Source organism: Triticum aestivum, chromosome 4D (assembly GCF_018294505.1).
Source record: "Triticum aestivum cultivar Chinese Spring chromosome 4D, IWGSC CS RefSeq v2.1, whole genome shotgun sequence".
NCBI classification, from domain to species: Eukaryota; Viridiplantae; Streptophyta; class Magnoliopsida; order Poales; family Poaceae; genus Triticum; species Triticum aestivum.
In genome coordinates this window covers 10,967,328-10,991,124 of record NC_057805.1, presented here as the reverse complement: position 1 = coordinate 10,991,124, position 23,797 = coordinate 10,967,328, and the positions used below count along the sequence as shown (strand labels likewise).

Genomic DNA, 23,797 nt, shown 5'->3' with positions numbered 1-23,797 from the left:
CACCGACGACCAGCTCGCCCTCCCCTAGTACGCCGCCGACAACCACGCGGCGTGGGCGGCGTACTTCGAGCGCTGTCAGCAGCAGAGGCTGGCGTTCACCAACGGGGCGCCGATGGTGGGCGGCCTGAAGAACAGCGAGGGGCGCCACCTGTGGTGGGGCGTCCTCGGCCGCACGCTCGAGGGCGTGCTGACGCACGTCGAGGGCGGCAACAACCCGCCGTTGGCATATCCCCTGGCGAGGGCGGCCGCCCCGGCCCACCGCCGACGCGACGGGCAATGGATGCCCAGGAGGTTCGGCTCATCCTCTTCTTCCTCCTCGCGCTCTTCTTCCCACTCCTCCGGCTCTCCGGCGCTGCTCGGCGTCAAGACCGAGCCCGCGGCGGAGACGCCGTTCGGCCGGTGCACTCGCAGCGCCGGCATCGTCATCAACGAGGGCGGCCGGCGTGCCTCCTCGTCGGCTCCTCCGCGCTTCGTCAAACCAAAGACGGAGCCGGGGCTCGCGCCGGTGAAGACGGAGCCGGGTCTCCCCGCCGTGAAGACGGAGCACGACGACGTGGAGCACAACGACGAGGCGGCTCTGGAATGGGCGCGCAAGGACTCCCTGAAGATGGCGAGGGAGCGCCAGTGCGCCGCCCTGCGGCGGTTCGAGCAGCGCCGCCGGGGCCGCGACGAAGGAGGAGTCGTCATCATCGAGGACAGCGACGACGACGACGCGCCGCCGCCACCAGTCCGCGTTGGCGACGCCGGTCAGGGGTCCACCAGGGACGGCCGCGTCAAGAAGGAGGAGAAGGCCGCCGACGACGACGGCGGCGAGGATGGCGGTGACGACGGCGACTACTCGGCGTTCATCGATTTCTTTTATTAGTTATATTTGCTATGTACCGCCGAACATGTCAATATATGCCAAAGTTTGTCGAAATTTAGCCGTGTTTAACCGAACTTCGCCGAACGTTTTTTTTAATAAATTATACGCATCTGGGGGCGGCCCTGGGGCCGGCGACTGGGGACCAACTCGCCCCAGGCCCTTTTTTTGCGACGGCTCGCCCCAGGCGGCGATTTTAGGCGTCCCCTGTGGGGCCAATGGCTGGAGATGCTCTTAGACTATGGGATACACTAGCCTCTAGAGATGGTCTTATGTATCGACTCGTTTTAGTTCGTTTTCATCCAGTTTCAAACGCAGCCTACTTTTCCATGCCGCGTGCTGACCAGTCGACACCGTTGACTACATTGTTCCACATATTCGGGACTGCAATGCATGCGTGGCCATGAACACCCAGCGTCTAAATTCTCCTAGATTCACGCTGTCTCCATCAGTTCTGCCCCCTGTCAAATCGCCATTCCCACGAAGCAAGGCAGCAGCGCAATTTTGAATGATATTTGTACGTTCAGCGGCAGAATGAATGACGATATTTCTGCATTGTTTTATTAGCAGTAAACCAAGACATGGCACACATCAGTTGGCTTACTTCTTGCCTAGAACATATTTTGAGAGAGAGAGAGAGATGCCTACCCGAAGCAAAGCAACAGTGCAAGGCTAGCTACTTGTCCCCATCAAGACGTTCGACGCTGCATGATGAATGATACTCCTGCATTATTGGCAGTAAACAGGACGTGGCACGCATCAGTTGTCTTACTCTTGGTTTGAACATATTTTGGGAGATAAGCCTACACCACTACTCCTATTTTATTATATGGGTACTTCCAAGGCAATCAGATTACAAACGATATATGTATTTTTGAAGCTTTTCAGAATCTTCACATACATTAGAGCATCTCTAACTGATCCCTAAAAGCCGCATAACTTTTTTTTAATGAGTTAACATGACCTAGTCGAAGCCTTTTCCTGTTTAACTCCTTAAAACTTTTAAACAACACATTCACTAGCACTTATATTTGAGCGGCCGCAACCGAGTCTCAGGATAATGTCGGCCCTTCCCCCACGCTGCGCCCTCCCCAGCCCCCTCCTCCCTCGCAGCCACACGGGGACTGCCCAAAGCCACCCCACCGGCACCGCAAACCGCCGCTTTGGGCACTCACATCTCCACGGTTGCTGCCGCCACGCCGTGGTACAACTTCGGCCGTGGCGACGGCGGCATGCTGGTCATGGATCTGGAGCTTGGCGCGCCGATGTCAGAGTAGCTGCGCGCTATCCAAAATGACCGTCGCCGCCCCTGGTCAACCCGAATGACCAGATCCAACCGTTTGAGGTCGTCGCCGTTGAATTGACGCGGGACCACCGTCGGATCGGTGTTGCAGCCAGAATTGGCGCGCGCAGCTAGTGCTCAAAGCGCCGAGCGCAACACGAGGCTTGTTGCAAAGGCTCGGTGATGGTGCCCTATGATTTTGATAGTTCGCATTGAACTTTCACTGTTCCATTCACATGACGATTCAACAAACTACCGTTGGAAGTTGGAACAATCAATCTAACCTGCACATCTAGCAAATGAAATTAAAGCAGTCCCCTTTCCATGAAATGTGGGATCACACAAGACTTGCTGATCTTCACCCGCTACTTGTGTACTACTGAAGCAAGAATCTCAGTTATCCGTTTTGTAGTAGGACACTACAGTCGATCCATCTATATACTTATACACACAAATTAAGCAAAGCATGTGTAGCATTCGCATGCATCCGTATGATTCCATGGATCTCTTTGTCTTCGGTTAGTGTGATCAGCTGAACCGATCTTGCCGCCATTGGTGCAAACGGCGTGGTCGCTGGGACTGGTGCTGGAGGGGGCATCCTTGGTGGTCGCTTGTTCCGGCCGCTCCTCGCCGGCAGGACCCATGGAAATGCGGGATCACACAAGACTTGCTGATCTTGACCCGCTACTTGTACAGTACTACTAAACCAAGAATTTCAGTTAGGAAAAAGCTAACATCCACACGTGTGGTATTTTGCACATCGTTCACACGCCTCGATTACCACTCATTTTGCCACGTCAAAACAGATGACATCAGCAGGAATCTTTTTGGTTTTCGGCTTAAAAATGTTTTATCTCTTATTAAAAAATTCAATTAAAAATCCGTTTCATCATTAAATCCGTCTCGACGAGATCTTCAAAACTAGACCCCATGTTGATATGTTTCGACGAAAATTTTTTTTGCCAAAAAATTGCCATGATGTTTACACTGTAGTTGTCATAGTGTTCAAACTAAAGTTGCCATGTGGCAATTTTAGTTTGTAGAGCATGGCACTTTTAGTATTTTGATGATGCCAATTCCAGTACTTTGACCATAAAAATTATTTTGGATACGAACCATGGCAATTTTAAGTGCATGTATCATGGCAATTTTAGTTTATGGTTCATGGCAAGTCTAGTTTCTTAATTCCCCGTTTTATAATATGTCAAAATTTACTTTTAAATGTAGGAAAAAAATAACCGAAACATATCACGACAACTTCAGTGTAAACACCATGACAATTCATGTGCAATAGATATGGTAACTTTTAATCCAAAAAAAAAATTCGTCGAAACATATTGATATGAGATCTAGTTTCGAAGATCTCGTCGCGAGGGATTTAATGATGAAAATGAATCTTCAATCGGATTTTTCATTTAAGAGATAAACCATTTTAAAAAGTGAGCATGCATGCGGTGACGTGGCGCAGACTGTGTGTTATAGGGTATGTGGGCGGGTTTAACTCCCAACACACTTGTGGACGTTAGTTTTGTCCTTTCAGTTATCCGTTTTGTAGTACACAGCAATCAATCCATGATCCATCTATATATTTCTACATAAATTGACCAAGCTTTCGCATCCATCCGATCGAATATATTTCTAGACAATTTCGGTTCCATGGATCTCTCTGTCTTTGGTTAGTGATCAACTGAACGGATCTTGCCACCATTGGTGGCGACGACGTTGTCGCTGGAGGTAGCCGCACCCTTGGTGGTGGCTTGTTCCGGGCGGTCCTGGGCAGGGCCAGGAGGGCCCATGGCTAGCTCGGCGTTAAACTTGCCGTAGAGGTCGCCCCTGTAGAAGTTCCTGGTCCTCCACGCGAGCAGCAGCGAGACGAGGGCGCCCAGCAGGGTGACGCCGGCGATGATGTAGAATGACTCCCTGAAGCAGCGCACCCCGATGCAGGTGAGGTCGTTGCCTCTCCGCCCGCCCTGCCGGAGCGCCTCCTCGTCGTAGCGGTGGCCGGCGATGCGGACGTTGAGGATGTAGGAGCCAACGGGGCTGGCGACGGCGCCGAAGTTGTAGAGCGTGGAGTAGTACTTGAGGCCGAAGACCTCGGAGATGATGGCGAAGAGCAGCGGCCACTGCGCCCCGAAGCAGAAGCCGAGGATCACCGACGCTGCGTACAGCCCGTTGTTGACGCCGACGGCGATCAGGAGGTGCCCCGCGCAGGCCAGGAGGAGCACCGCCGTGAGGACGAGCGGACGGGGAACCTTGTACCGGGCCAGCACGTACTCGGACGCGAAACCGGCCACGACGCGCCCGGCGTAGTTCCAGATGCTCACCAGGGAGACGAAGGTGGTCACGCTGCGCTGCGGGTAGCCCAGCGACTGCCCGATCTGGCCCAGGTTGTCAATGGCCGTCAGCGTGCCGCCCACGCCGCAGATGGTGGCCACGAACAGCACCAGCATGTCCACGCTGAAGAGGGCCTGCAGGATCGTGTAGTCCTCCCCCCTCGCCGGCGGCCGGAACACGTCCTGGAAGCACGTCGTCGCCGGCGGCGTCACGGTGGCTGTGGATGGCGTCTCGTCGACGACCGTGGTCGTTGTAGTCGGGACAATGGACTGGGTGGGCAGTGGCGGCTGCAGGTAGGTCCTGAGCTCCTGCTGGACGATGATGACGATGGGGAAGAAGATGAGGAGGAGGAGCACGGTGGCTGTGACGTAGTAGGCGGGCCTAGGGAACTTGAGCACCTCGAGCTCCACCACGTTCATGACGAGGAGGTAGACGGCGAGCACGATGGAGGCGTAGAGGAAGTAGAAGAAGGCCCTGCGCTCCCGGCCGCTGGTCGCGGCGGCGGCCACGGTGCCCCGCGGCATGATGCGGATGGTGGGGATGAAGAGGAGCGAGATGGCGGCGGGCAGCCAGGCCATGAGCAGCACGAGGTCGGCGCCGTCGTTGTCGGTGCCGTAGATGGCGCGGTAGAGCTGCGTGAAGATGGCGCCGCTGAGGCCAACGAAGCCCTTGAGGAGCCCCAGCACGACGCCGCGGTCCTCAGGGAAGTTCTTGACGGCGGTGACGAGCGCGCCGGTGTTGGCGAAGGACTGGGAGTTGGCGCCGACGGCGATGTAGAGGCACATGAGCCAGACGGGCGGGCGCGCGGTGCGGCCGGTGATGGAGAGGTAGATCATGAGGTAGCCGACGAGGTTCATGGCGGCGCCGCAGGCGAGGACGACCCACGGCGGCGTCACCTCGTTGATGAGGCCCGGCAGGATGCCGACGTTGGCGCTCACGTCCTTGAAGAAGCTGAGCGTGTTGAGCGTCTGCTGGTCGTACCCCAGCGACGACTTGATGGCCTTGGAGTAGATGGCGAAGATGTAGGTGCCGCCCGCCGCCGCCATGATGAGGATCGACGCGAAGAACATGAACCACCGCCCGGCCACGACGTGCTTCGCGAATTGCGTCGACGGCATTCGGCCGCCGCCATCGCCGGACACCATGGCTCAGCTAGCTCGATTGGCCTATCGATTCGCCTAGCTAGTTTACAGCTGCTACGAGTGTGCTGGCTGGTTTGCTTGCTCCGCCTAGCTAGCTATCTCTACTCATAATGGAGGAGTTGTTAGTCTTGTACGGTCTTTTTTCGTCCGGTTTTATTTTGTCCCACCTCTCACCACTCCTTCCGCTGATTTTTCTCCCTTCCGTTAAAAAACCAAATCCCATTAAGGAGTATCTTGTTTGGTGCTTACTTTGGCAGGTGTTGATTCAATTCAATTACGTAAATAAAAGGTAATTAAAAATTCAGAAATCGTATCATACATGTGAGATCACCTTTCTAAAAGACGGACATAAGATTTTTCTTAATAACCTTCCAAACAAAATCAGATATTCCCGCATAACAAATCACTACCCCGCGCTCTGTGCTATTTTTTATTATCTCTACTATTAATCGGGCAATCACAAGTTTTCTAATACAACCAAAATAACATATATTTTTCTTATGAGCGTACGCATCCGCGCATGCACATGTAAGACGCCGTGGCCGGGCCTGACACCGACGCACTTCTCGAGAATCTCTACTCCCAATGGAGGAATTGGTAGCCTGGTACGGTCTTTTTTCGTCCGTTTTTCTTTTTGTCCCACCTCTCACCAACCCTTTCGCTGGTTTTTCTCCCTTCCGTTAAAAAACCAAATCCCATTAAGGAGTATCTTGTTTCGTGCTTACTTTGGTAGGTGTTGATTCAATTCAATTACGTAAATAAAAGGTAATTAAAAATTGAGAAATCGTATCATATATGTGAGATCACCTTTCTAAAAGACGGACATAAGATTTTTCTTAATAACCTTCCAAACAAAATCAGATATTCCCGAATAACAAATCACTACCCCCGCGCTCTGTGCCATTTATTATTATCTCTACTATTAATTGGGCAATCACAAGTTTTCTAATACAACAAAAATAACATATATTTTCCTTATGAGCGTACGCATCCGCGCATGCACATGTAAGACGCCGTGGGCGGGCCTGACGCCGACGCGCTTCTCGAGAATCTCTACTCCCAATGGAGGAATTTGTAGCCTGGTACGGTCTTTTTTCGTCCGTTTTTATTTTGTCCCACCTCTCACCAACCCTTTTGCTGGTTTTTCTCCCTTTCGTTAAAAAACCAAATCCCATTAAGAAGTATCTTGTTTCGTGCTTACTTTGGCAGGTGTTGATTCAATTCAATTACGTAAATAAAAGGTAATTAAAAATTGAGAAATCGTATCATATATGTGAGATCACCTTTCTAAAAGACGGACATAAGATTTTTCTTAATAACCTTCCAAACAAAATCAGATATTCCCGCATGACAAATCACTACCCCTCGCGCTCTGTGCCATTTATTATTATGTCTACTATTACTTGGGCAATCACAAGTTTTCTAATACAACAAAAATAACATCTTTTTTTCTTATGAGCGTACGCATCCTCGCATGCACATGTAAGACGCCGTGGCCGGGCCTGACGCCGACGCGCTTCTCGAGAATCTCTACTCCCAATGGAGGTATTGGTAGCTTGGTACGGTCTTTTTTCGTCCGTTTTTATTTTGTCCCACCTCTCACCAACCCTTTCGCTGGTTTTTCTCCCTTCCGTTAAAAAACCAAATCCCATTAAGGAGTATCTTGTTTCGTGCTTACTTTGGCAGGTGTTGATTCAATTCAATTACGTAAATAAAAAGTAATTAAAAATTGAGAAATCGTATCATATATGTGAGATCACCTTTCTAAAAGACGGACATAAGATTTTTCTTAATAACCTTCCAAACAAAATCAGATATTCCCGCATGACAAATCACTACCCCGCGCTCTGTGCCATTTATTATTATGTCTACTATTAATTGGGCAATCACAAGTTTTCTAATACAACAAAAATAACATCTTTTTTTTCTTATGAGCGTACGCATCCGCGCATGCACATGTAAGACGCCGTGGCCGGGCCTGACGCCGACGCGCTTCTCGAGAATCTCTACTCCCAATGGAGGTATTGGTAGCCTGGTACGGTCTTTTTTCGTCCGTTTTTATTTTGTCCCACCTCTCACCAACCCTTTCGCTGGTTTTTCTCCCTTCCGTTAAAAAACCAAATCCCATTAAGGAGTATCTTGTTTCGTGCTTACTTTGGCAGGTGTTGATTCAATTCAATTACGTAAATAAAAGGTAATTAAAAATTGAGAAATCGTATCATATATGTGAGATCACCTTTCTAAAAGACGGACATAAGATTTTTCTTAATAACCTTCCAAACAAAATCAGATATTCCCGAATAACAAATCACTACCCCCCGCGCTCTGTGCCATTTATTATATCTCTACTATTAATTGGGCAATCACAAGTTTTCTAATACAACAAAAATAACATATATTTTTCTTATGAGCGTATGCATCCGCGCATGCACATGTAAGACGCCGTGGCCGGGCCTGACGCCGACGCGCTTCTCGAGAATCTCTACTCCCAATGGAGGAATTGGTAGCCTGGTACGGTCTTTTTTCGTCCGTTTTTATTTTGTCCCACCTCTCACCAACCCTTTCGCTGGTTTTTCTCCCTTCCGTTAAAAAACCAAATCCCATTAAGGAGTATCTTGTTTCGTGCTTACTTTGGCAGGTGTTGATTCAATTCAATTACGTAAATAAAAGGTAATTAAAAATTGAGAAATCGTATCATATATGTGAGATCACCTTTCTAAAAGACGGACATAAGATTTTTCTTAATAACCTTCCAAACAAAATCAGATATTCCCGCATGACAAATCACTACCCCCGCGCTCTGTGCCATTTATTATTATCTCTACTATTAATTGGGCAATCACAAGTTTTCTAATACAACAAAAATAACATCTTTTTTTCTTATGAGCGTACGCATCCGCGCATGCACATGTAAGACGCCGTGGCCGGGCCTGACGCCGACGCGCTTCTCGAGAATCTCTACTCCCAATGGAGGAATTGGTAGCCTGGTACGGTCTTTTTTCGTCCGTTTTTATTTTGTCCCACCTCTCACCAACCCTTTCGCTGGTTTTTCTCCCTTCCGTTAAAAAACCAAATCCCATTAAGGAGGATCTTGATTCGTGCTTACTTTTGCAGGTGTTGATTCAATTCAAATACGTAAATAAAAGGTAATTAAAAATTGAGAAATCGTATCATATATGTGAGATCACCTTTCTAAAAGACGGACATAAGATTTTTCTTAATAACCTTCCAAAGAAAATCAGATATTCCCGCATGACAAATCACTACCCCCCGCGCTCTGTGCCATTTATTATTATGTCTACTATTAATTGGGCAATCACAAGTTTTCTAATACAACAAAAATAACATCTTTTTTTCTTATGAGCGTACGCATCCGCGCATGCACATGTAAGACGCCGTGGCCGGGCCTGGCGCCGATGCGCTTCTCGAGAATCTCTACTCCCAATGGAGGTATTGGTAGCCTGGTACGGTCTTTTTTCGTCCGGTTTTATTTTGTCCCATCTCTCACCAACCCTTTCGCTGGTTTTTCTCCCTTCCGTTAAAAAACAAATCCCATTAAGGAGGATCTTGGTTCGTGCTTACTTTTGCAGGTGTTGATTCAATTCAATTACGTAAATAACAGGTAATTAAAATTCAGAAATCGCATCATATATATGAGATCACCTTCCTAAAAGATAGACATAAGATTTTTCTTGATAACCTTCCAAACAAAATCAGATATTCCCGCATAACAAATCACTACCCCTCGCACTATGCCATTCATTATTATCTCTACTATTAATTGGCAATCACAAGTTTCCTAATACAACAAAATAACATATCTTTTTTCTTATGGGCGTACGCATCCGCGCGTGCACATGTAAGACGCCGTGACCGGGCCTGACACCAACGCACTTCTCGAGAATGCCAAGGTGTGGATCACGGTCTCGAGGATGGCCTGGTGAAAGGCGGGTCGTCGGGCCGCCACATACAAGCGTATGTGAATGCTGTCATATTATATTTCTTGTGAGTCATACAGAGGGCCAGACAGGCTAAATTCTCAAATCAAGTGTGATCATTCAAATGTAAAAAAAATCGTTAGGAAAATACGCCCAACAATACTCGGTAGGTGTCGTCGTCGTTCGTAGCAGTCATTCATGCGAAAATATTATGGAATTGAGCATAGAATCAATTGGGATATCAAACCATTAATGCAATTAATTAGCTAAAGAGTTAACTACGCATGCAATTAATTAGGTACATTTAAATAGGAAAAGAATTCGCACTGAATCAATTCACATCGAATTAATTAGCTAGAGAGTCATTAATGCAATTAATTAATTAGGTAGACAATTTATTATGCCTAGAGATAATTAGGTGTAACGTTTTTTTCAAGTAGGCAGATAATTAGGTTATTTGGTTAGCGGTTAATTAGGCATATAGGATATGCCGAATCATTTTGTAAGCACTCGTGGGCAACAACGATGAACATGCTCTCAGCGACATGGCCGAGCACCGCTTGCCAATATGGACAACAACCACGATGAGCTCGCGACATGGGCGATCTAGCATTCACCATGATGGATGACGACTATGCTCTACAGGATCTACACACGCTGACGGTTGTCAAAAAGTTCACGGGTGAGGACAACATGACACAACATTGGTCATGTGGTTCGTGCTATTGTAGAAAAGGGGGGTGTTCCAAGCATAAGAAGGAAAAAGAACTAAAGCCACCAAGTGGTTTACGATGTTGGAGAAAGAAAGAGTGTTCCAAGAAATAAAATAACGAAATATAGAAAGAATATTATAGAAAACAATTAGGAATGAGACCTAAAGCTGGCAAGGAATGAGAAAGAAGATGATGAAGCGTTGATGATGAACACACTAATGTTGACGTGCTGCTGGTTGGCGGCAATGAAATTGGTTGCGGAGAGGCTAGTATTAGAAGATGTAGGTAAGGACGAGAAAGAGAAGAACGACAATTATCCCTTGTAGCAATGAATGGTACGTGGGCTGATGGAGGTGGAGCATATTGATGACTAGGAATATGTTCTCATTTCCAATCGCCTCCGACGACAATGTGCATTTGCAAAGTTGAATGGACCTTTGAGAATGATTTCTATAGTTACCTGTTGTTTTGTGTCAATAGTATGTGTTAGGTTGTTCTTCTAAAAAAGTATGTGTTAGGTTAACCCACTCTTTTATATTATAAACATGAAAAATTCCATCCCTGTTGCAATGCACGACGAAGATGAGGTGGCCATCATTTGGTTTTAAAGGAAGTGGCTCCAGTGAGAAATTTCCCGCTACGACGAGAAACCGAGCGGGAAGGGGAGGTTCCGACAGAAAAAGGAAGATGCATCGTGGGATGGGGTTTTTATGTTGGACCCTAATGTTGAAGATAACATAGGGTGGGTCTATTCTAATAACACCCCTTAAAAGTCTTATTCTGCTAACACCTAATCTTATTCTGCTAATAGATTCATGCTGACCCGCATCTACAAACGCCCCGCAAAAGAAACAGACCGAACTGCACTAGCCAACAAAAAGAGTCCCTGCTCACTAGTCACTCCCCCCACGACCTCCATCACCTCCCTGCTCCCCTCCCAGCCAGCCACCTCCCCGTGCCGCGCCCCACTTCCCTCCCCACGCCACCCTACCTCCCTCCCCACCTTCTCCGGAGCGGCTCGCCCCTACACTCCCCACCTTCTCCGGCGGTGCCGCACACCACCACCTCCGACCTCGTCCCTCCTCTTTCTCCCGCACCATCCAGCAATCAAGGCAGGATCCGGCCGCCCTCGGCCTCCGGCGCGGGCTCAGCCACTGGATCCAGCCGCCACGGCCATTGGTGCGCCACAAACAACAGATCCGATCGCCGCCAACCTTCAGCGCGGAAGCCCTCCGCTCGCGCAGCCCGGCGCCGGATCCGGCGAGATCGGCACGGGGGTGCTAGGAGGTAGGTCTCTATGGGGCTGCGTCCTTCTTCTCCACCGACGGCTATCACCAGCGCTAAGCTCCACCCTCTCCCTTGTCTCCCCTGGCGTCGACGCCCCTCGCCCATAGCCGAAGCGTCCAGCGGCGGCGCCCGCAGCCGCTCCTCTCTGACAAACGGTGGAAGCTCCCCCTTCCTCGACTCTCGCTCGGCCCTCGACTTGCTGCTGGTCGCCGTGGCCAGATCCGTCGCCACCTCACGCCGTCCTCCCCTCCCCCGGCGAGCACGGTCCCTTCCTCCCGCCCAGGTACATCATGGGCGCCAGGATCGGACGACATCTGAGGCGTCCCCAGCCAGGTGGACTCTTGATGATGGATCTGGGCCGGCAACCGTACCCATTGTGCCTCTCTCCCCTCGATGAACTGCATCACCGCCGGTGTCGCTGCTGAGCAGTTTGCTTGTGTTGTTGCTGCTGAACCTCCCCGAGTGTGCAACGTTGGAGTGCAGTTCATCTCTGTATTAGCTATTTTTTGTGTTGAACATTGGAGTGCTTATTTCAGTTTTTTTGCAGCTCACATCAGTGTTACTCCAAAAAATGCGTTTCAGTTTCCTTGCATTCTGACGACCACGCTGGCCTGTGTGTGTGTGCGTGAGTGCAACTTGCAAAAAGCCCTCAAAATCAACTCAGTTGTGTGCAATTCCCAGGTGCTGAGGGAGTGGTTCGAATTTTTCCTACAAAAGATGTGCTCTAGTGAAGTTCATTGCTGATGTATCTCTATTGCAGTTTTCAGATGGGTGCTACAACCTTCTGCACTGCTTCTTTGATCCACTATGGAGGCAAAACGAGAAAGGAAACATTCTTGTTCAGAAGTCCAATTGTCAATTGGGTGTGTAGTTTTTTTCCTGTGTTTGGATGCATTGTTTTTGACACATTTCACTGGCTTGCCATGTGCAGTAAGAGACTATAAAGGAAAATGCAATGCGCTCTGGTCTAAACATGAAGTGCACCCCGAAGAACTCTACAGTACAACATTTAAAAAGTGTATTTGTTTTTCAGATATGAATTGTGTTGTTTTTCAGGCACATGTATATCATTTTATTTAAAAGGCAGTGCATCCATCATCGTGTTGCGGTTCATTTTTCTCAACCATGTGGTTTGCTTTCTTTGCCTCTGCAAAGTCCCCTCTCCAAATAGTTCATTATGTTTGCGCATGCAGTAAAAAAAGGAAGCAAAAAAAGCCTGGTCTACGCGTGTAAAAGATAACAAATATGAAAAAAAATGAAAACTCATGCTGTTCATTTTCGGTAGTGTCACGGTTCACCTTTCGTAGTGTAGCGGCTCACTTACTCCCAACGTAGTGCATAAAAAATGTTACGGAAACGAAAAAAAGTGTTACGGAAACGAAAAAAGAGTAATGGGGCTCACTTCTCGATAGTTTTGTGGTTCACTTACGCCCGACATGAAGTACGGTCCACTTCCTCGTCTTGGAAAATTTACGTTTGAGAAAAGAAATCATGAAGTTCGCTTGATCGTTTGATGCAGTGCGATTTTCAGTCCTAAGCAGTGCGGTTTGACGACAGTGACACAAAATGCATGCAGTCCCCTTTTGACGACATTGCAGTGCGTTTTGACCTTGTTTGCGATTCACTCTCAATAATAAGAACGATGCAGTCTTGTTATATAAAAAAGTTAGAAAAAATGACAAATGAATCATGCAGTCCGCTTGCCTCTCTGATGCAGTGCGGTATTCAGACTGAAGCAGTGCAGTTTTATGTTTGATGCAGTGCACCTCGTCGATTTTGATGTCGTGAAAAACAGAGTGTCCGCATTTCGGTAATTTGGAAACTGCTCTTAAACCATTATGAATTAGAGAGAGTGTTCTACATGCAAAAGTTGCGCCTCGTCGATATCTTTCCAACTGCTTCATTTGGATCATTCCGATGAACGGTTTGAATAAATGTACGAAAATACGTTCGCTGTCACTCAGTGACAGACGCACCGTTTTTAAAATTAATTTAAAACCGTAAGGAATCTGAAAACAAGTTCTACATATGAAAGTTGTGCCTTGTCCATAGCTTTTCAACGACGTTTTACACGCCTCGTTTTGACAAAAGGTTCAAAAACTAGAGTGAAAACAGTACTTTTTCAAAAAAACGTAATTCCGCGATTTAGTAAATTTGAAACTACTCTTAAACCGTAACGAATTAGAAAAATAATAGATATGAAAAAGATGCGCCTCGATGATATCTTTCCAACGGTGTATCATTTGCTTTATTCCGATAAGCGGTTTAGAAAAAATCACGAAAATACGCTCGCTGCCACCGTCGTTCGCCGCACCGTTTTTAAACTGCTCTTAAACCGCGAGGAATATCGAAAAGTGTTCAACATGGCGAAGTTGCGCCTAATCCATAGCTTTCCAACAATATATTATACGCCTCGTTCCGATAAACGGTTAAAAACTAGAGCAAAAAGCAATACCGAAAAAACACTGCGTGCAGTTTTTTACGACACGAAGTTCACTAGTGTGTAATGCAGTGCCCTTGCTACATAAAGTGCAGTGCTCTCGCGTTGAGCGTGCAGTGCGGAAGTGTTATCGGAATAACTATTCTGCTTACACACACACACACACACACACACACAGACACACACACACACACATAAACGCTATTCTGATCACGGGATCAGAATATTATTCTGATCACAACATGAACTTGCTGAGTTACACGCCTGAACTTCTCTGTGTAGGAACCCGACCTTCGGGCTATCTTCTCAACCGTGTCTCCTCGCGTGAATTTTTTTGGTCAGTCATGTTCTATGTGATGTAAGTGTAATCTACAAACGGTTTTTAGCAACTAAATGCCCGTTTTAAATAGGAATCTCGCTCATTGGCGGATTTGCTCTCGGGTCGTGATGAAAAATGTCTCTGTTGAAATTTTACTACGTGAGTTGTTCGATCTGAACTTCCCCTAGTGCTAGGTTGAACTTCCGCAAACATTGCGAAATGAGGCTTGCGATATACCGTTGGAAAGCTATGGACACCAGTATCATGACCTAAGTTAAATTTTTGGTAAAATATAAGTGGTTTAAAAGCAGTTTTGAAAATATTTTTTGTTCATACAAAAAACATAAATCGTATTTTCGATCGCATATAAAAACCGGTTATCGAAATGAGGCAAATAATATGGCGTTGGAAGGCTGCTGCAAAACCGCTCCTTCCACATATTGAAAGTTTTCTCTAATTCCCTATGGTTAAAGAGTAATTTGGAAAATCGTAAAATTTCGCAAACCGAACAGCCGAGTTCGTATTTTCGATGTCATTTCTAAATGGCTAATCCAATTGAGGCAAATGATATGGTGTTGGAAAGCTTACGAAAATGCGATACTTTTTCATGTTTAAAGTTTTTTATAATTTTGAACGGTTTAAAAGTAATTTAGAAAACGGTCCAAGTTGCATCGAGTTCGTATTTTCGAGCTAATGTTTTAACCGTACATCCAAATGTAGCAAATGATATGGCGTTGGAAAGCTTGAGTAAACGCAAAACGTTTTAGTATATATTGTTTCTCCCAATTCCTTACTAGTTTAAGTCAATTTTGAAAATGGCTAAAAATGTATTTTTGCCGTAATTTCTTCAAACTTTATCGGAATGGGGCAAATAATATACGGTTGAAAAGCTAAGGAAAATGAGAAACTTTATCATGTTGATGGTTTTCTCTGATTCCTAGCCATTTTCAAGTAATTTCAAAAACGGCGAGATCATTCGTTTTGCCTTTATCGCGAAATGGATTCTTTGAAAATGCACCGCGTGAAGAACCTGAACTTCTCGGCATGTCTACTTGAACTTCACTCTGCTTTTCACGTGCTTTTTTGCCCGTAGCTCTCCATCCACTCACCGGAACACTCACCGGAATTGAGTAATTAATATACTGGTGGAAAGCTGATGTAAACACGCAACTTTCCCGTGTTGATCGTTTTTTCATACTCGCGACGATTTAAAAGTTTTTCATCTGAAATTCATTCACTATAGTAGTCGAACTTCCTGCTGTTTTCGCGTTGAACTTCTTTGACATATTTTCGTTTGTAACTTTGTCATCCATTCGTCCGTGTTACACAAATTATGTTCTTTTTGTACAAACCTCTCTCACAATAATTTTTTTAACTTTCTCCGACGGAGGACTTGAACTTATAACAACAAAAATTTTAGACTTTGCTTTTTTATTCTTTTGTAATACAAAATGCACACCGTGTACTACGTGAACTTCTGGCAGTTATCAATCTGAACTTCTCTCGGTTACGTGAAAATATCTGAGTTTTTTATAAATATCAATCTAAATTTCTTAATCCTTTTTTAATGAATTTTGAAGCGCTCTATTTTTAAAATTTAAACTTCTTGGTATTTTATTCCTGACTTCTTGTTTCCATTCTTTAATAACGAGGGAAGTCTGAGTTTTCTATAATCATCGAACTTCTCCATCTTTTTAATATGGACTTCCTGGTTTTTTTTCTTAATTTTTTATGAAATTTTGAAGCGCTCTACTTTTAAAAGTTGAACTTCTTGTTATTTTATTTTGAACTTCTTGTTTCCATTCTTTAATAACGAGGGAAATCTGAGTTTTCTATAATCATCGAACTTCTCCATCTTTTTAAATTGGACTTCCTCGTTTTATTTATTTTAGTAACGAAAAACACCCTAATTTTTTATAGACATCGAGCTGATTCGTTTTTAAATTTAAACTTCTACCTTTATTTTAAGAGAGAACAAGCATTGAACCAGTTGCGCCGCACCAATGACATTAAAACTCAGATTTTACTGACGATTTTAAAAGTTTTTCATCTAAAATTCATTCAGTGTAGTAGTTGAATTTCCTGCTGTTTTCACATTGAACTTCTGTGACGTATTTTCGTTTGGTAATTTTCTAATCCATTCATCATTGTTGCACAAATGATATTCCTTTTGTACAAATCTCTCTCACAATAATTTTTTTAACTTTCTCCGACCGGGGACTTGAATTTATAAAAACAAAAGTTTTAGTCTTTTCCTTTTTATTCTTTTCTTTCATACAAAATGCACACTATGTAGTACGTGAACTTCTGGCAGTTATCAATCTAAATCCTCTCGGTTACGTGAAAATGCACACTATGCACATTATGTTCTTTTTGTACAAACCTCTCTCACAATAATTTTTTTAACTTTCTCCGACGGAGGACTTGAACTTATAACAACAAAAAATTTAGGCTTTGCTTTTTTATTCTTTTGTAATACAAAATGCACACCGTGTACTACGTGAACTTCTGGCAGTTATCAATCTGAACTTCTCTCGGTTACGTGAAAATATCTGAGTTTTTTATAAATATCAATCTAAATTTCTTAATCCTTTTTTAATGAATTTTGAAGCGCTCTATTTTTAAAATTTAAACTTCTTGGTATTTTATTCCTGACTTCTTGTTTCCATTCTTTAATAACGAGGGAAGTCTGAGTTTTCTATAATCATCGAACTTCTCCATCTTTTTAATATGGACTTCCTGGTTTTTTTTCTTAATTTTTTATGAAATTTTGAAGCGCTCTACTTTTAAAAGTTGAACTTCTTGTTATTTTATTTTTGAACTTCTTGTTTCCATTCTTTAATAACGAGGGAAATCTGAGTTTTCTATAATCATCGAACTTCTCCATCTTTTTAAATTGGACTTCCTCGTTTTATTTATTTTAGTAACGAAAAACACCCTAATTTTTTATAGACATCGAGCTGATTCGTTTTTAAATTTAAACTTCTACCTTTATTTTAAGAGAGAACAAGCATTGAACCAGTTGCGCCGCACCAATGACATTAAAACTCAGATTTTACTGACGATTTTAAAAGTTTTTCATCTAAAATTCATTCAGTGTAGTAGTTGAATTTCCTGCTGTTTTCACATTGAACTTCTGTGACGTATTTTCGTTTGGTAATTTTCTAATCCATTCATCATTGTTGCACAAATGATATTCCTTTTGTACAAATCTCTCTCACAATAATTTTTTTAACTTTCTCCGACCAGGGACTTGAATTTATAAAAACAAAAGTTTTAGTCTTTTCCTTTTTATTCTTTTCTTTCATACAAAATGCACACTATGTAGTACGTGAACTTCTGGCAGTTATCAATCTAAATCCTCTCGGTTACGTGAAAATATTTGAGTTTTTTATAGACATTGAACTTCTCTACCCTTTTTATTTGAACTTCATTGTGTATTTTCATAAATGTGAAAATTGGAGGTTTTTTAGAAACATCGAACTTCAATTTGAACTTCTGTTTTTTTAATGAAAAAAAAAATAAAAATTTAAATCTTTTTCAGTTTTTCCTTTTTAAAATTTGATCTTATTCATTTTATTATTTAGTTACGAGAAAACATATAAGTTCATTTAACCTTCAAACTTCTCTCTTTTTTTACCCTAAACTTCTTAGAAAAAATATGGTTTTAAATAAGAAAACAACTTTCTAGGTTTTTGAAATTTGACCTTCTATGTTTTTTGACCTTCTCGGTTATTTTCAAATTGAACTTCTAGGGTTTCCAAATTTGAACTTCTACTTTTTTGACCTTCTTGGTTATTTCAAATTTTCTAGTTTTGCTTAAATCCATTTCTTATAAACTTTTTTTTGAACTGCTCCCTTATGTTGAGTTGACCTTCTCTCTTATTTTTTAGAAACGAGGAAAATCAAACTTTTATAAAAATTGGTTTTTTAGAAACGAGAAAAGTACAAAATATTAATGAGCTTTGAACTGCTCTGTTATTTTAATTTGACCTTCTTGATTTTACTCTTTAGAAATAGGGAAATTATTTTTTCTTTATGACATCAAACTAATGCGTTATTTAAATTTGAACTTCTTAGTTTTTTAATTTGACCTTCTTGGGTTTGTAATAAACATTGAACTTCTTCATATTTTGAATTTGAACCTCTATTTTTTAAAGGAAATAGCCAAAATTAATAAAAATCATGAATAAGCTCACTTCATTTTCTACTTGGCACTAATTTTACTATATGTGAACTTTCCTTATTTTTATTTTTGAACTTCTCACATGATTCCCATGTGAGAACTAGAGAAATAAAGTGATTGTAAAGCACTAGGTTTTAATATGTGAAATAATTTTGGCTATTTTTTCACGCACTTCACCATTTTGAACGAACAAACCCTTTGAATTCCTCGGACACCTGCCTTTGAACTATCGCAGAAGATGAAGTGGAACTTCTCGACCATATTCATTTTTTCCAAACTGGCAAATGCAAAAAAAATATAATTCTTGAAATGAACTATTTTTTAAATTTCAACTTGTAGGTTTTTTAGAAATGGGCAAAATCCATTTTTATGAAGAAATTGAACTACTCATACTTTTACCCTTCGTGGGATTTTTTTAGAAATGTGAACATATGTTTTTGGTACAAACATCAAATTGATTCTCTTTGTACACACATAACAGTTTCTTCAAACTCTCCATTTTATTAAATTTGAACTTCAAGAGTTAACATTTTGTAAGTGACGCCTTTCCCTTCGTATATGAACATCAAACTTTTCTTTTTGTTTGAATCTTTTGATTATTGGAGAAATCCGAGTTTTGTAATAAACATCTAACCTCTTCGCTTTTTAAATTTGAACATCTAGTTTTTTTTACCTTCTTCAATTATTTAAATTTGAACTTCTAAGTTTTTTTAGAAACAGGGAAAACCCCTTTTTATAAACTTTTTGAACTACTCTGTTTTTTACTTTAACCTTCTCTGATTTATAATAAACATTGAACTTCTCTGTTATTTAAATTTGAACTTCTAGTTTTTTTAGAAACGGAGGAAATCCATTACTTCTTAAATAAACATCGATCCATTTTTTGGGTGAACCCTCAGGGGTTTCCTGACTTTTCAATTTTAACATAGAAATGTTCCTTATTTTTCTTTTCAAGTTTTGTATTTTCTTATTAAGGTTTTTCTACTTTGTAGGTTTTATTTTATTTTGACCACTAGATCTTTTTAAATTTTTCTGCCTCGCGTTTAATATTTGAACTTCAGGTGTTCACTTTTTTCGGAAAAAATGGATGCAAAAGAAAAGTATTTTCTAGATGCATCATACATTTGTGTACCTAACTTCAATCTATCTCGATATCAAAATTCTGGAGCTCTTATATATATCATAGTCAAGAAACGTTAGTCTTTTGTAGGCATATCAACAAACACGTATAGAGCACGAAACCACATCTGATTAAACAAAGTTTTTGTGTGTATTAATTAGACTTAACATCCCGTTCATGCCACCACCACCTTTTTTTATCCTTCAAGTATATGTGACTAAACTGCTGCTAGAGGTATGTTTCTTTTTTTCCAATGCAGTGTTATAATATATTTACATGAACACTCGTTCAGGCAACTACCACTGTTTCAATGTCTGAAAAATGTAACCATTGTTTTTTCGTGTCCATCTTGCTAAAGGTGGGAATGTTGGGTGTTTTCCACCACAAGTTTGCTCTTGTCCTCTCCTATTTGTATTTTCTAACCACCGCACCATCTCTCTCTTATCCATTTTTCTTCTCCATGTGATGTAACAGCCGATGCCCAAAGCTAGCAAAACAGTAGCTGATCCACCAAACAAAAGGCACAATGTACAGTAGAACAAGTAGTACAACGGCTAGATCGTGCTTCATTTGGAGCCATCTTTAACGCAGAGTAGCAGCAGCAATTTTACTCTATTAGTAGGCCGCGTACAAGCCGACCTGTTGTTTTCCCTGTAACTGAACTATCATTAGTCTGACACGGAACAAACACAACGCAGAATCTAACACAGAAGTGACTCACATACAAAGGAGCACAGGAGGTCAATGGGCTACGAGTGACAGAGAAGACATTGAGCATTGGCTATAGAAGCCCCTGTTGGAAATATGCCCTAGAGGCAATAATAAATAGGTTATTATTATATTTCCTTGTTCATGATAATCGTTTATTATCCATGCTAGAATTGTATTGATAGGAAACTCAGATACATGTGTGGATACATAGACAACACCATGTCCCTAGTAAGCCTCTAGTTGACTAGCTCGTTGATCAATAGATGGTTACGGTTTCCTGACCATGGACATTGGATGTCGTTGATAACGGGATCACATCATTAGGAGAATGATGTGATGGACAAGACCCAATCCTAAGCCTAGCACAAGATCGTGTAGTTCGTTTGCTCAGAGCTTTTCTAATGTCAAGTATCATTTCCTTAGACCATGAGATTGTGCAACTCCCGGATACCGTAGGAATGCTTTGGGTGTACCAAATGTCACAACGTAACTGGGTGGCTATAAAGGTGCACTACAGGTATCTCTGAAAGTATCTGTTGGGTTGGCACGAATCGAGACTGGGATTTGTCACTCCGTGTAAACGGAGAGGTATCTCTGGGCCCACTCGGTAGGACATCATCATAATGTGCACAATGTGACCAAGAAGTTGATCACGTGATGATGTGAGTTACGGAACGACTAAAGAGACTTGCCGGTAACGAGATTGAACAAGGTATCGGGATACCGAGGATCAAATCTCGAGCAAGTAGCATACCGATGGACAAAGGGAATTGAATACGGGATTGATTGAATCCCCGACATCGTGGTTCATCCGATGAGATCATCGTGGAACATGTGGGAGCCAACATGGGTATCCAGATCCCGCTATTGGTTATTGGCCGGAGAACGTCTCGGTCATGTCTGCATGGTTCCCGAACCCGTAGGGTCTACACACTTAAGGTTCGATGACGCTAGGGTTATAGGGAAAGTATGTACGTGGTTACCGAATGTTGTTCGGAGTCCCGGATGAGATCCCGGACGTCACGAGGAGTTCCGGAATGGTCCGGAGGTAAAGATTTATATATGGGAAGTCCTGTTTTGGTCACCGGAAAATTTTCGGGTGTTATCGGTAAGTACCGGGACCACCGGGAGGGTCCCGGGGGTCCACCAAGTGGGGCCACCAGCCCCAGAAGGCTGCGTGGGCCAAGTGTGGGAGGGGACCAGCCCCAGGTGGGCTGGTGCGCCCCCCACCAAGGCCCAAGGCGCATGGGAGAGTGGGAGGGGGCAAACCCTAGGTCCAGATGGGCCTTAAGGCCCACCCTAGTGGCGCCCCCCCTCTCCACCCCTTGGCCGCACCCTAGATGGGTTTGGGGGCTGCCGCCACCCCTGGGGAGGGAACCCTAGATGGGGGCGCAGCCCCTCCCCTTCCCCTATATATACTGGAGGTATTTGGGGCTGTCAGACACGTGAGAACACCTCTCTCTTGGCGCAGCCCTTCCCCTCTCCTTTCTCCTCTCCTACGGTGCTTGGCGAAGCCCTGCAGGATTGCCACGCTCCTCCACCACCACCACGCCGTCATGCTGCTGCTGGACAGAGTCTTCCCCAACCTCTCCCTCTCTCCTTGCTGGATCAAGGCGTGGGAGACGTCACCAGGCTGCACGTGTGTTGAACGCGGAGGCACCGTTCTTTGGTGCTTAGATTGGAATCAACCGCGATCTGAATCGCTACGAGTACGACTCCTTCATCCGCGTTCTTGCAACGCTTCCGCATCGCGATCTACAATGGTATGTAGATGCACTCCCCTTCCCCTCGTTGCTAGAATACTCCATAGATTGATCTTGGTGATGCGTAGAAATTTTGAATTTCTGCTACGTTCCCCAACAGTGGCATCATGAGCTAGGTCTATGCGTAGTTTCTATGCACGAGTAGAACACAAAGTATTTGTGGGCGTAGATGTTGCCAATTCTTCTTGCCGCTACTAGTCTTATCTTGTTTCGGCGGCATTGTGGGATGAAGCGGCCCGGACCGACCTTACACGTACGCTTACGTGAGACAGGTTCCACCGACTGACATGCACTAGTTGCATAAGGTGGCTAGCGGGTGTCTGTCTCTCCCACTTTAGTCGGAACGGATTCGATGAAAAGGGTCCTTATGAAGGGTAAATAGAAATTGGCAGATCACGTTGTGGTTTTACGTAGGTAAGAAACGTCCTTGCTAGAAACCTATACAAGCCACGTAAAAACTTGCAACAACAATTAGAGGACGTCTAACTTGTTTTGCAGCATGTGCTATGTGATGTGATATGGCCAGAAGATGTGATGAATGATATATGTGATGTATGAGATTGATCATATTCTTGTAATAGGAATCACGACTTGCATGTCGATGAGTATGACAACCGGCAGGAGCCATAGGAGTTGTCTTTATTTTTTGTATGACCTGCGTGTCATTGAATGACGCCATGTAAATTACTTTACTTTATTGCTAAGTGCGTTAGCCATAGAAGTAGAAGTAATTGTTGGCGTGACAACTTCATGAAGACACAATGATGGAGATCATGATGATGGAGATCATGGTGTCATGCCGGTGACAAAGATGATCATGGTGCCCCGAAGATGGAGATCAAAGGAGCAAAATGATATTGTCCATATCATGTCACTATTTGATTGCATGTGATGTTTATCATGTTATGCATCTTATTTGCTTAGAACGACGGTATCATAAATAAGATGATCCCTCACTAAAATTTCAAGAGACGTGTTCCCCCTAACTGTGCACCGTTGTGAAGGTTCGTTGTTTCGAAGCACCACGTGATGATCGGGTGTGATAGATTCTAACGTTCGAATACAACGGGTGTTGACGAGCCTAGCATGTACAGACATGGCCTCGGAACACATGCGAAACACTTAGGTTGACTTGACGAGCCTAGCATGTACAGACATGGCCTCGGAACACAAGAGACCGAAAGGTCTAACATGAGTCGTATAGTAGATGCGATCAACATGGAGATGTTCACCGATGATGACTAGTCCGTCTCACGTGATGAGTGTTAAGCTTTTTATCATTCTGGCATCGAGCTATTTTGCCGCAGGACTCGGATCATGTATCACTTAGATGACTAGAGGGATGTCTATCTGAGTGGGAGTTCAATAATCAGATGAACTTCATTATCATGAACATAGTCAAAAGGTCTTTGCAAATTATGTCATAGCTTGCGCTTTAGTTTTACTGTTTAAGATATGTTCCTAGAGAAAATTTAGTTGAAAGTTGATAATAGCAATTATGCGGACTGGGTCCGTAAACTGAGGATTGTCCTCATTGCTGCACAGAAGGCTTATGTCCTTAATGCACCGCTCGGTGTGCTGAACCTCAGCATCGTCTGTAGATGTTGCGGAACATCTGACATACACGTTTTGATAATTACGTGATAGTTCAGTGCGTAATGCTAACGGTTTAGAATTGTGACACCAAAGACGGTTTTTGA

General features: G+C 43.8%; 1 protein-coding gene across 1 annotated transcript; it reads right to left on the bottom strand.

Moving 5' to 3' along the window:
- Positions 1-3,639: 3,639 nt before the first annotated feature.
- Positions 3,640-5,828, bottom strand: LOC123099385 (protein NUCLEAR FUSION DEFECTIVE 4-like). Its single transcript, XM_044521555.1, has one exon. The coding sequence runs from the start codon at positions 5,621-5,623 to the stop codon at positions 3,821-3,823; it is 1,803 nt and encodes a 600-aa protein (XP_044377490.1). The 5' UTR covers positions 5,624-5,828; the 3' UTR covers positions 3,640-3,820.
- Between the last annotated feature and the right edge of the window lie 17,969 nt (positions 5,829-23,797).

What these genes read in the sequence shown, in the direction of transcription:
- LOC123099385 (XM_044521555.1), bottom strand. Translation starts at nt 5,623, where the DNA reads ATGGTGTCCGGCGATGGCGGCGGCCGAATGCCGTCGACGCAATTCGCG.